This window comes from Apium graveolens, chromosome 5 (assembly GCF_009905375.1).
Source record: "Apium graveolens cultivar Ventura chromosome 5, ASM990537v1, whole genome shotgun sequence".
Lineage (NCBI taxonomy): Eukaryota > Viridiplantae > Streptophyta > Magnoliopsida > Apiales > Apiaceae > Apium > Apium graveolens.
Window position 1 is genome coordinate 304,526,161 of NC_133651.1, and position 14,370 is coordinate 304,540,530.

Sequence of the window (14,370 nt, forward strand, 5' to 3'; positions counted from 1 at the left end):
ACTAACTTTTGCTGAGCTGTGTTGTGCTGGACCTGAGCTGGCATATCAGAGTTTATATCATAGTTTAATCAGAGTTTAGCATATCAGAGTTTATTATTTTTTTCCTTGTCAGCAATATGACAATGCCCTTGCTATAACAAAATATTGGTTCAAAACGACGTGAGCACCTTCTGCCCTTGACATAACATGATTACCCAAGTGCATAAAATTATTTGTCCATGCGAACAAAAACCTCTCCTTGTACGGAATTCATGTAGTTTTGATATAATTCAATAAAGAACCTTTGTCTGCATACTGAGCTTCAAAAAGACTTATATTTCGGCCAAAATATAACTTATCAGGAGATTGAATCAAATTAGTCCAAGTTAACAAAAATGTGCCCCATCCTTCTTTATCATCAAAAAATCTTTTACATTTTGCAAGAATATTTTTCTCAATATGCCATATACAAAAAAAGATGTCATGTATTTGGGAACACAAGTTTATAGCATTTAGCAAAACAATCTCTCTATCGGAAACATTTACTTGAGGTTGGTTCCCATCTAAAATCTTCTTAAACCTTTTCAATGCCCATATATAATCATTTTCTTCTTCTTTTCGTAGAAAAACAAACAAGAATAAAATGAACCATTAAAACTACTCGCTCCAATAACATCAAGTAGTGGCATTTTAAACTTGTTGGTCTTATATGTGCAATCCATGACAAAGACATTAGAATAGGTCTTTGTTAGTTTTATGGATAGAGGATGCGCAAAAAAAAGGTGAGTCAGATGTCCACTCTCATCACGCTCAATATCATAAATGAAATTATTTTGACCAAATTCTTCAAACAAAGCCTAAATATTTGAGCGCCCATTCAAGCTTTCCCTTTTAATATTTGCACGAACATGTGAGTATCTGATGCGGTGGAATACTTTCCCTTGTCATCTCTTGAATTCGCTGACCCTCTTCACTAGTAAAACGACGAAAATAAGGATGACCAAACATGTCCTCTGAAGCTTCATGGTTATGAGACAAATTTTTTATGTCCAACTTTCATACTCCATCCTTTTTTCTTTTTCCCCAAACTTCAAAGGGACAATTAATTAACCTAGAGCCTGTCACTTTTCTTCTCTTTTCCTCATGTGATTTATTTGAGTGATACATACCTCCCTTGTCGCAACCAATTATAACGTAACAATTTTTCTTTGATTTTTTAATTTTCGTCACAAATCCTACTTCAATACAATCTCACGAACATTATTCAAAAGTTCCTCACAAGTTGAAAAATCTCTGGTTGAAATGACCAGTATCGTATCACACCCATTTGCGATTGGATCATTTTCGAATGTAGTTACATCTAAATACACATGACAGTGATTAAAGTCCAATTAAGTACATGCTCAATGTAAAAATTAATAAATCACAAGTTTTTTATGACAAAAATCTCAAGCACAATTTGGAGTTAGATTCTAGTCATAGAATTACCTTTTTTCATGACCTGATTGTTATGCCACAACTCATATGATTCATAGAGTTCCTCCACATCTTTTATCCGAAGAAGTTCAATGATGTCGTGTAGATCTGCTAAAATATCGTCTCCTGCTTCTTCATCCATAATTTATATCGAGAGGGAAAAAAAGTGGAAGAGGGTTTATAGAAAGGAATCAATTCACGGAGTCTTATTCTTGAGAAAGAGTTTTGAACACTGAAATTCTTGATACATATAAAATAAACAAATATTAAAGATTAAGGGTAATTATGGTATTTAATATCTCAAAATAAGATTTGGAGTTTAAATAGTAAAAATTGGAATTTATTTATCAATTCCCTTGATAAATTATTGTGGGTTTATAAACGGTAAGTAACTTATAAGCCCGCAAATAAACCGATCCTGAATGTACAAAAAGAAAAGTAATGAATACTAATGAAATAATTCATGTGCTTTCAGAGTGGAAGCAAATGAGCCATTTTAGAGGTGGTTTGGTTGACACGCATTTATATGGGTATTTGAATTACCTAGGAAGTATTAATTTGAATAATTATTTGGTTTGACAAATAATAGGTATTATAAGTTACCGAGAAGTAAAAATGACGGTAAAATGTGGGAAGTCACTTACACAACCCTACCTAGGTTTGTAGCACTTCTGGGTCCGAAAATAAAAACAATTCATATATTATTATTATAAGTAAAGCTGAAAATATACATATATATAAAAATTAACAAATTATAACTTAATTTTTGCTAAGGTATAATATAAGTGTTAATCATATTTTTTAATATTTATTTTAAAATCTATGTAATAATATTTGACATTTAAAATTTAGTTAGCATAAGAAATTGCAAATAAAAACATTAACATTAATTCAATTTATTTTTTATTTTTTAAAACTTAAAATGTACAATTGCAATATATTTAATTCATATGTTAGAATAATAATAAATGTATTTGTTAAATCATTAATAAAAAATAAAATTGAAAAGATACATCATTTGATATATATATATATATATATATGATTTTATGTATTAAAAAAGTTAAGAAAAAAATCAAGATAGTTTTTTTTTGAAATAACACGAAGATAGTTATTAGTGAAAAAATACCTTAGTTCATATTTAAAAATAAGTATTATGAATAAGTAACTCAAATAAAATATGAAAAATGAATGTCCGGGAATTGCAGTACCCGTATTTTGTTGCCGGGGAAGTCTAAATAGAAAGGAAGAATAACTTCCTAGATTTGTTTAAATAAATTCAACTTTTTTAAGATTGGAAATTTTTAGAAAAATAAAATAAAATAAGTTGATTTTAGGATAAAGAGGAGAGATTTCCTTAAAAAGAATAAAAATCAAACCAAACATGTCTCTTATAAACGAATATTAGGAAAATATTGAGATGGTAAGTTGATTTGAAGAGAAAGGAAAGTTTTTGGAGAATAATATAATGACATCAATTTCAAAAATTTTAATGGAATATGTTGTAAATAACTTAGAAAAATATTAAGAATGATGATAAATATTTATAAATACTTGTATTTGTAATATTTATCTTACGAATGATGATAAATATTTATGAATGCTTGTCTTTCTAATATTTCATAAGCTAACTATTAAAAGAAATTTTTGGAAAAATATAATATAGTAAGTTGATTTTAGAATAAAGAGAAGAACCGGTATAAAAAAATTAGGTAAATACCAAGATGATAAGTTTTTTTTAAAGAAATTATAGAAATTTTAGGAGAATATATTAGGATGATAAGTATATTTCAGAAATTTTAGTAAAATATTTTGTGAAAATTTTAGAAGAATATTATAAATGATGATAATATATCCATGCAGAACCAATCAAATCAGTTTGTAAAGAGATAATCAAATTAAATTAGGTAAGAAATTGGCAAAAAAAACAAAAAACTTGAAAAAAAAATCTAATCTGTAATTAATAGCACTCCCTGTCAAATCCAAATACAAAATCACAAATAAATGCGTAGAAAGTACTCAAACTATAACAGTCATTACAACAACTAAGGGTTCATTTGTTTGCAGAAGAATGATTCCTCCAGAACTGGACGAATTAATATTTTAATATTCTGATTGCTTGGTTATATTTTCATGTAGCTGGACGATTCTCATTTATCTGATCAATCACTGGACCATGAAAAAATTTAGACGAACCATTCCCTGCTTCTTTTACCGATAACAATGACTCCTCTCTCCCATGTTTAGCAGTTAGCACCCTCACAAAAAAAAATAATATTATTGTGCAATCAAACTTCATTTGTAGCCTCCTAATGTGGTTATTATTTTACTAATTTAATATTTATTATACTTAAAAATCATTTCTCACTAAAAATTTTATTAACAGATATCTTATCTTCTTTCTACTTTTCTTTTTTGATAAATGTCTAAATAACATTTTAATTCTTTTGAGTAGCACTAAAATGATTAGTAATATCAATATAGAGATTATAAAATTTTTTAAAAGGTATACCATAGAGTATGAAATAAATAAATAAAATATTATAAATTTATAAATTTATCATTTAGAAAAATTTAATATTAATTTAATAAAGAACCTCATTTGTTCACATTATTAATCATTCGTTCAGAATTTTAACAATTCAGAAATTTTTGTTTAGATTTATGAAATGAGGCCTAAATTATTTGAGGGTGATCGTTTTAATTCGCTGTTTCAACGTCTTTCGTATTTTGTAACTTGAAATCAATTACATCTTTTTGATTTATAATTTCACTTGATTTTTTACCATTCTCGATCTCATCTTTCTCAATCGGCAGTAATCTCTCTTGATCTGGAATATCTCTTACTCTGACTCATCTGATCTACAATTACGTGTTTTTTATGATGACTTACGCTGCAGCAACGGCCGGTGCAAGCTCTACAATAGCTGGTACAACCTCTAATACTTCTCCACCACTTTCAACGATGATAGATGCAAATCATCCGTGCTTTCTTCAAACATCTGATAATCCATGCACATCTCTGGTTAGTGGTTACTCAATTGCTTATAGATCACAACTATTATCAATGGAATCGTGTTGTCTTTAATGCCTTATCTGTAAAAATAAAGTTATGTATAATTGATGGAACATTACCTAAACCTCCTGTTACTACAGTTCAATTCCCTATGTGGTCGAGATACAATAATATGGTAGTGTCCTGGTTATTGAACTCAATGACCATACAAATTCGTGATAGCGTTGCAAATTTTTCTGACTGCTAAAGAGATTTGGGACGATTTAGCGATACATTTTTCTCAGTCTAATATTCCTAGAGTATTTCAGTTAGGAAAAGATATTGTATCTATTCAGCAAGGTTCCATGTCCATTACTGCCTGTTTCTCGAAATTTAGTACTCTGATTGCTGAAATTGATAATTTGAGTCAATTGCCTAAGTGTGTTTGTGCTAAAATTACCTGTGCATGTGGTAATGTTCTGAAATTGGACAAATATGAGAACGTGATTAAGCTCGGTTAATTTCTTACGGGCTTAAATGACCTGTATACTGTTGTTTGTGGTCAACCATTGATGACACAACCAGTTCCAACAATTAGTCAGGCATTTTCTCTGTTGTTTCAAGAAGAATCTCAACGTGAGTTTGCCAAAATCTCTCAATCATCTATTACTGACAGTAGGGTGATGAACGTTAAGTATAATAATTTATCCAAGTTTAAGAACTCAAGACAATAACAGACTGTCAATAACGGTATTCAAATAAAGGTGATCCTATATTCTGTGAATTCTGTAGCAATGCTGGTCACACCAGAGATGAGTATTTCTACCTACATGGCTGTCCAGAGTGGCATCGTCTTCATGGGAAACCAAAGCCTAAACCAAAACACTTATCTACTTCTACTTCTGGAACTTCAAATGTCAAATCAGCAGCTCAAGTGTATGTACATTCCTTCTCTTCAATGTCTACTGCTATTTCTTCAGAGTGGACAAGCTTCTATGTGGTTTATAGAAGCATAGTGTAATCAGTTGTCTAAAACTATTCAAGAGTCCATTATACAAAGCAATCAATGGAATGTTCTTTTACTACTTCACAAATGACTGGTACCAGTGTCTCCTATTCAACTGTGATTGTTCATTCATTATTAACTGATGATAAATCTCCTTATGATACTTGGATACTGGACTCTGGTGCTACTAACCATATTGCATGCTATAAATAACTTATGCATAATGTTTCTCCTATCAGCCTATGCAAGCTGAGTTGTATTTATCAGATGATAAAACAGTGGCCATTACTCATGTTGGCAGCATTCAACTAACTCCATATATTCTATTATCTGAACTTTTATGTGTTCCTGAATTTACCTGCAATTAATCTCCATAGCCAAACTACTTCTTAATCCTTCCAATAAACTCAATTTCTCTGCAACTTCTTGTATTCTGCAGGCTTTACCTTGAGGAAGGAGAGGGATTGGTAAACTGCAAGATGGAGTCTACAAATTTAATGTTTCTCATCTACTTCAACCATTTGTGTCAGTTAGTAATGTCAGTAAAACTAGCATGTTTAGCTCCAATGTTCTCAAATTTACAGATAGTCCTAGATGTAATGTAACTAATGTAAACAACAATGCAATGTTATGGCACAGTAGAATGTGACATCCTTCTACTGCCGTTCTTAATAAAATACTCGTTGTACCCTCTAATTTCATCGATTGCGGGTGATATGTATCATTTTGCTAAGCAACACAAAGTTGTTTTTCCAAAAGTACTCCTGAAAGTACTTCTATTTTTGAATTATTTCGCTTAGATTTCTGATGGCCTTACATGAAGTCTCCTCGCAATAACTACATTTATTGTCTTACAATAGTGATGGTTTTTCTAAAGCAACTTGGGTTATCTTATTCTCTCATAAAACTCAAGTTCCATCCATTCTTAAACAGTTTTCAGCTATATTATAACTCAATTTCAATCACCAATCAAAACTTTAAGGCTGTATTTGGACGGGGTTGGAAGGGAGTGGGTTGGGTTGGGTTGGGTTGGGACGGAAAACCTAGTTTAACCCAACACCTCCCTCCCTCCTTCCAAATAAGGTTTAAGGAGGCGTGTCGGAAAACGGAATGAAAAGAAAGGAAAAGGAGCAGAAAGTAAAGAAATTACCCTGAATTGTATTATTTGTTTGGTACAGATCCGTAAAGGTAATGAGAAATTACATGATTATGTTTATTGTATATAAATTAGCTTATAAATATATAAATATGTCTCGGACACTTAGATAGGTGACCGGCCTAAGAATTAAATATAAATAATAACATCTAACTAATTAGAGACACGTAAAATTATTGAAAAAACACTTAAATTTACGTGAAAAATACTCAAATGGTAAAACACCGTTTAAATTTATCTTAAATTGGTGGGCTTATTGAATATTGAAACAAAGCTTAAATGAAATGGCTTTGATAAATGAGTAACAAGTGTGACACTTTATTTTGACTAGTCAAAACTTAAATGAAATGATTTTGATAAATGAGTTACAACTGGGACACCTTATTTTGACTGGTGCTGATAAATATATTTTATTTAGAATATATAAATACAAGCCTAAATTTCACCGTGGGCCCATTTTCCCTAATACTGTATACTGTATGCCTGGATGATAAATGTACGTGGAACATATAAAATGCAATGCATGTGAAACAAATTGGTTTAGAAATTGTTAAATAAATTCCGCTTTTAATATTTAAGCTCCATTTTAAAATTTTAAATATTTTTATTACATATTTTCTCATCTATACTATTATAATATACGTAATATTAAAAGTTTGGTAGTCGGTCGGTACTTGCTGAAATTATTTAATTACACTTACTTAATTATTCTAATTATTGGATCGATCAATTTTAATTCTAATTGATATTTAAGTAAACTGCCTCTATTAATTTATCAATTTCAATCATATTTTATATCGAACTCTATATCATTATAATTTATATTAAATTCAACTTCTTCTACCAATTTATATTTTAATTCATATCAAGTTCTTTATTATTTAATGTGTTACTTCGGTTAAATTAAATTTAAGCAAACTAAATATAATTATTAAGATTTAGTTGAGATATCATGCAAATCGAACTAAGATAAAATAATAATATTATCAATTCTCCTAAAAAAATTATACTAATGAACTTGGATAAATAAAATAATAACACAAAACTAAAATAAAAAAATACATTATGCAATTGATTCAGACTAACACAAAAATAAAATAAAAATACAATTCGACCAACAAAAGTAAAATCATATATACTAATTAGTCAGTCTAAAATAAAATTATCTTATTGATCCATAATTTAAAAAAAGTTAAAATTAAACTAAAAATAATTACTTTGATTTGGTCGTTGTATTGGGCATCGGGCTAAAATAAAATAATGTAAACCACTGATCCGAGATAAATCAAATTAATATTAAACTAAGTATAATTTGTATCCTATTGATGTAAACTAAAAAATCAAATTTTAATAAAAACATAAATAATATTTTTAAAAAAATATACATAGAATTATCAATAAAACTATATCGTTCAATCAGTAATATTGTCTTTTCCAAATATATTTTATAGAATTAGAGTTAATATATTAAGTTATAATCATGCTAAAATAATATTTTTTAAGATCCCAACATAATGTAAACATTATATTTTTATTCTCAATAAAATAATAATTTCGTTATAATAACATTTTCCCCTTACTAAGACTATCACTTTAAACAAGTTTAAATATTCTAAAAGTTATGAACATAGACGTCTACTAATATAATTATTACGAAGTCATATAATTTAAAGTTTAAATGAACAAAATTTAAGAATTGAATTCAAAAAAAATTAAAAAAATTAATAATATTAAAAAAATCTGTGTGATCCGTGCATCGCACAAGTTTTAAGCTAATATGTTATAATAGTAAAAATCATTGAATTTGTCCTTCGTCGAGATATTTATGTCATTTACAAGACAATTTGAGTTTAAATAATAATTTTTGAAGTTTATTTATCAATTCCCTAATTATATTAAAAGTTATATATAGAATACATGTCAACATGTGAACTCAATAATTTTACTTTTATAATATTTAATGTCGATCCACAAAAAAATGCATCAAAATTAAAGTTAATAATATGTTCAAAATTTTAAAATTATAAATAATTCTTTAAAAGTTAGTATTTTTATAATATATAATTACAGGAATGAGAGTCGGCCACCCTACCTTCTTCTAACCCTAGCCGCCCTACCTTCTTTTTCACCTTTTTTACCTATCTCTATCTTTATCTCCATATTTATCTTCATCTCCTCCTTTTGTGTGCTTTTTCTTCAATAAAATCTCCCAGAAAACTCGAAAACTCCATTATAATTCTTCACTTTAGTTTTTAGATCTACTAAAGTAAAAACTTGGATTTTATAATAAAATTTAGTTTTTGGATTCAAAATCTTTCGTCTAACAACATATTACAATTTGGTGTTATTCCGAGATTTTCGAAGTTTGAATTTTTTTCGTATTTTTCTGTTTAAGTTATTATTTGTGTGTTTGATTGTCCCCTTTCTGCGACATGTCTCGCTTTGTATCATGTGTTGTTTGTGTTGAAAATGAAATTGATGGTGTAGTGGGAGATTTAGATATCTCGCATCAACAACACTTTCAGCAGGTTTATAGCTAGAGCTGTGGTGCACTTGGAATGGTGGTGAAAATCACATGTGATCAACTATCACAAAAAAAATATTTGTTCATAATACGAGGCCTATAAACTCAGTTGTTGTAACTGAGTCCTCTCAACATTGCACTATGGAATTAACTTGAGAGTCAATTATGAAATTATTGTTTTCGGGGAGATGCATGATGAATTGCCCGGAAAAACATTACCTTCATTTTAAATTTTTAGAATATTTATATTCAGTTTGTTAAACAATCTGGAAATAAGACGGCTAACTATTTAGTTCTATTTATTTTCAATCTGGTTGATAATTAATTGAGGGTTTGTCCCGATTAAATTTCATTCAGGTTATTAATAAAATTTTCTTTAAATTTGGCAAAGAAAATTATAAATTACTGTCGACATGTTAACATTTCTTATATCACAATCGAACATTTTCTAAATAGAAACATTTTAGATAAACATTCGACAACAATATTACAAAGCATAAGAAATGGGGAAAAAACCAAAAAAGGTTACTATTGTCTACGAAAAAAGTAAAACCCTGGCTTAATATTTTGTTAAAATACAAATTGGGGGACATTCTTGCTTAAACCCTAGGCTACCCCTCACTCTCTCTTCTTCTTCTCCTGTCCTGGCGGTAAGTTTATACACACCCTTTCTTCATTTATTTTCATTTCTCTTATGTATATACACACACCCATTTCAATTGTGTTTGTTTTGAATCTCTACTTGAATTCTTTAATTTGTGTGTTGTAATTACTGTTATGATTAACGAGCTGTTTATATATATAACTATAAGAGGTCTTATTGTGATGTTTAATTTCTGATATCAATTTGTAGCTCTCGAAAGTATGAGTATGACCTTTGGAGCAAATCTTGAACTGTCAAGATGCAATGTAACTTCCATTAGCCCTTCTTGTCCAAAATCAGACACATCTGTTGCGCATTTACGTGTCTTGTTGGACCGTAGTTTCTCGAGTAGGTGTTTTAATTATTCGTTGGGTTGGAAAGAAGGCGTGTGTAGAAGATACAGAAGGGTTAGGAGTGGGATTGTGTGTGCAATGATGAAAAACGATGTGGATGGCGGTAATACGTGTGAGGATGGGCTTACTTATAAGAGTGCGGGAGTTGATATAGATGCTGGATCAGAGCTTGTTAAAAGAATCGCGAAAATGGCCCCTGGAATTGGAGGTTTTGGTGGACTTTATCCTTTTGGTATTGCTTTCTCCTTGGTTTTTAGATGAAATTTTGGCTCTGTACGGATCTTTTAGAAAAGAAATGTGTTGATTGCTGTGTGAATTTGGTATCTAAATTATGTAGCCTGTTAGACTGGTTCGCGATATAAATGTTGCTGCAAAAAAAACTATAGATTTCAGCTTTAAGGAAGTTGAATTTAGGGGGGGTCCTTCAATACTTTATGTCATTTGTATAACTTTATTTCTGCTCTCATGATCTTATAAAAAAAATTGGGCTTTTTCCCTTACCCAAAAATTTGTAGTTTTTATTCTCCATCACTCTTTCTATTCGTAAGTGGTTAGGAACTCAGAGTTATAAGTCTGCAAATGTGCAGTTCAACCGAAGTCATAGGTAGAGATTGCTTCTTCGTATTACTTTGGAAATTGCATACGTTATATACTTGTTGGTATTAGGTTGATCTTACTATGGAAGTTATAATTTTCGATAGTTTACTAATCTACGATAGAAGTCGTAAAAATGTTTTGAACAAATTCTAAATTTATGTACTGGGAAAGCAGTAACATACAAATAGGACAAATAGGGGAGGCAATTTCGATGTATCAGTCAGAATCACTAGCCATTTCGACCGCTTCTCTTCTTCCTCATTTCTGGGATTTCTAATTTTAATAATTTTCTCCCTTTTCTGAGCAGGGGATTCCTATCTTGTGGCTGGCACAGATGGGGTAGGAACCAAGCTTAAGCTAGCATTTGAAACTGGAATTCATGACACCATTGGCATTGATCTGGTAGATAGTAATAAATCTATATGTATCTTGTAATTCAAAAAAGTAACTTTTGTGTATGTTACTAAAGTACTTTCCTTTAGGTTGCGATGAGTGTCAATGACATTGTTACTTCTGGTGCAAAGCCTCTATTTTTTCTTGATTACTATGCAACAAGTCGTCTTGATGTTAATCTGGCTGAAAAGGTATGCGTTGTGATTAAACTGTTCTGTTTTGTCTTGTATACTTAGGTTAACTTATTTATGTTTGCTTGATATAAATTCAGGTTATAAAAGGCATTGTCGATGGCTGCCAACAATCAGAATGTGTTCTTTTAGGAGGAGAGGTATTTTGGCTCCTACTCTGCGGTACTTCTAATATACTTCAATCACGCAGTCAATGTGTTGGCAATGTATCTACTTAAAATAATCCAGCTGTCTTAATATATTACACATCTGATTACTTTGCTAAAGGTGAATACCTGTAATGTATTAAAACTTATACATAATTTATCTCAAGGCCAAATTATTTTTTATATATTCAAATTTTTATATAATTAGTATCTAATATATTATATGTAGTATTTATAGCACGTTTTAGAATTTTTGGTGACCACATTAAGAATTTGTTTGGGATGTAGTAGCATTGAGGGAGTTCATATAACATGTAGCTATCTACACTGTCTATACCATACTATATTATTAAAGCCGGAACATTAAAATTTGATAATTGGTATTCGGGCCCTGGTTAGTCGTCGGTAATTGGGCCTAATTTTTAAATATTAGATTTTTTAGTTAAAACACATCTCTATACAAAACACACAAATCATCTTCACTTCAAAAACAGAGGCACAAACCTTATCCCCTCAAATACAAATAAATTTAATACATCTTTGGCTTGGCTACTTTTTATTTGTTTTACATGATATCTACATGTTTGTACATATTTAATCATAGAATTACATTTGGTGAAATGACTGAATGTTACATTGCATCATATGTATGTAAGAAACTCACAAGAGGGAAGTTTGGTAGGTTGATCTTGCTTGTGTAAATTAACAGAATCTCTATCTTTGAAGTAAGTCCACTTTCTCCTTAGACTGCAGAGATGCCAGATTTCTACGCCGATGGTGAGTACGATCTTAGTGGTTTTGCAGTTGGCAGCGTAAAAAAAGATTCAGTTATCAATGGGAAAAACATTGTGGAGGGAGACGTCCTAATTGGCCTACCTTCTAGCGGGGTTCACTCAAACGGTTTCTCTCTTGTCAGAAGGTCTTACAACTCCTTTGTGATGCATTAGAATCCTCTGCCTTTTTGTTGTGTTGAACTCACCTCAAAATTATTAAATATCTCAAAAAAATCATTTGTTAATTGTTTGTACTCGATACTTTCTATTCAGCCTGAATGTTTGTGACACATCTATGTAGGGTCCTTGCTAAAAGTGGACTCTCTTTGAAAGACAATCTTCCTGGTGAATCGGTTACATTAGGTGAAGCATTGATGGCTCCTACTGTTATATACGTTAAGCAGGTGACCGCATATATCTGATTTAAATATCGGTGTCAGTAATATTTAAGGTTGCTATAATTATAATTAAACTTTGTAAAGCAGGTGCTTGATATAATCAGCAAGGGAGGTGTCAAAGGAATCGCCCACATCACAGGCGGTGGTTTTACGGATAATATCCCTCGTGTGTTTCCTGATGGTCTCGGAGCTGTAATATTCAAGGATTCTTGGGTTGTTCCTCCTGTTTTCAAGTGGATACAAAAGGTAAGTCGCCACATGTGCCTCTTTATTTCCATAACTGGGTTTTACTGGCCATCATTTGTAAAGAATAAATTGTGCTAAACGAAATTAATAGTTTGGCAAACGTTGTAATTATCAAATTGACATGTTCCCGAAAAATATGCAAAAAAAGTGTCATAGTTCCGTAACCTGTTTCAAGATTTCCCATATGTTAGAATTTTCCTTTTACCTTTCTCTTATTCTAAGGCCGGGAGAGTAGAAGATGCAGAAATGAGGAGGACCTTTAATATGGGAATCGGAATGGTTCTTGTTGTTAGCCAGGAGGCAGCTCTTAGGCTACTTGGAGAAGCACACGCGACAAATATAGCATATCGGATTGGCGATGTTGTGAAGGATGTTGGAGTGAGGTATCAATAATATATTTGCCTTCACGGATATGTTGTAAACCTAGTGTTTTCGTATGTTATGTGAGTTTTTTTGCGGCCACAGATGTGTCATGTGTCATACGTTCTGGTATTACAAGATGCAATTCTAGGGTGTACCAAATAATGTAATCTACAGGCTACAACATTCAAGTACTCTGTTGTAAAAGCTTAGTGCCGGGGATGGTCTTGCCCTTTTTAGCATTCATCTTCGTAGTAGATTTTTGGTTACTTTCTCTTTTAAAATTAATTTATTCCAGAGTCAATCTTAATGATGACGGTCAATACTAAAAACTATATATTGTATTTAAATGATAATAATTTGCTTTTGTGTCACTAATATTATTCTAGATGAATAATAATGATTTCTAGATACTGCTCTTTTAATTGTTTGATTGATGATTGATTAATAATTTCGTATATTTATAACATGTGATTATAAAATTAAAATATAAAATATAGTTATCTTTTTATATTTATTATCACTATTTATAGTTGAATATATTTGATTCATCTTCCAAGTGCATAAATTGTGCCAACAAGTTAGCCATTGGCTTTTCTACTCGCAGAAGACAGCAAAGTGCAATTTAACCATTCCGGCAGACTCCTAATATCAAAAATCAGAACATCTGAATGAGTGCATCATATATACTGAGAAAAGTTAAAAAAATGTAGATACTGCAATGGTGCATCAGACTCCAAAATTAAGTTTTTAAACCCAATATTAGTAGCAATCCCCTTTGATAGGTCAACAATCTCAGCTATAAGATTAAGAGAATTAAAAGATGCACCAAAGGTATTTGGATAAAGCAGCCTCTTAGAATATTAATCGAGGTCTTGGAGTCATTGTTTTCTTCGTATGATATCATAACTCATGCTAGCGGGAGTAGGGGAGAGCCCATCGGCGCGATTTTCATATAAAACGGGAATTGCAACCGAAATCAAACATTTTCGGTTTTTGATTTACCACCGGTTCAGATTCGGTTTCAGTTTCGATTTAAAAAATTCCGGTTTGATTATAGTTGGCTCGGTTTCGGTTATAAAACAGACGAATATAAAGATGAAGAGAAATATAGAAACGTGAAAAATTATTAAC

The 14,370-nt window shown here is 30.7% G+C and overlaps 1 protein-coding gene and 1 long non-coding RNA gene across 2 annotated transcripts; both read left to right on the forward strand.

Moving 5' to 3' along the window:
- Positions 1–4,073: 4,073 nt before the first annotated feature.
- Positions 4,074–6,157, forward strand: LOC141659303 (uncharacterized). The gene is made up of 2 exons (XR_012549709.1): positions 4,074–4,480; positions 5,896–6,157. It is a non-coding gene; the product is annotated as an uncharacterized LOC141659303 (long non-coding RNA).
- Positions 6,158–9,653: 3,496 nt separating this feature from the next.
- Positions 9,654–13,478, forward strand: LOC141659304 (phosphoribosylformylglycinamidine cyclo-ligase, chloroplastic-like). The gene is made up of 9 exons (XM_074466108.1): positions 9,654–9,786; positions 9,990–10,364; positions 11,037–11,131; positions 11,212–11,313; positions 11,394–11,453; positions 12,206–12,378; positions 12,534–12,636; positions 12,718–12,876; positions 13,099–13,478. Exons 2-9 carry the CDS (start codon positions 10,001–10,003, stop codon positions 13,267–13,269), a joined length of 1,227 nt encoding a protein of 408 aa, XP_074322209.1. The 5' UTR covers positions 9,654–9,786; positions 9,990–10,000; the 3' UTR covers positions 13,270–13,478.
- Positions 13,479–14,370: the final 892 nt, after the last annotated feature.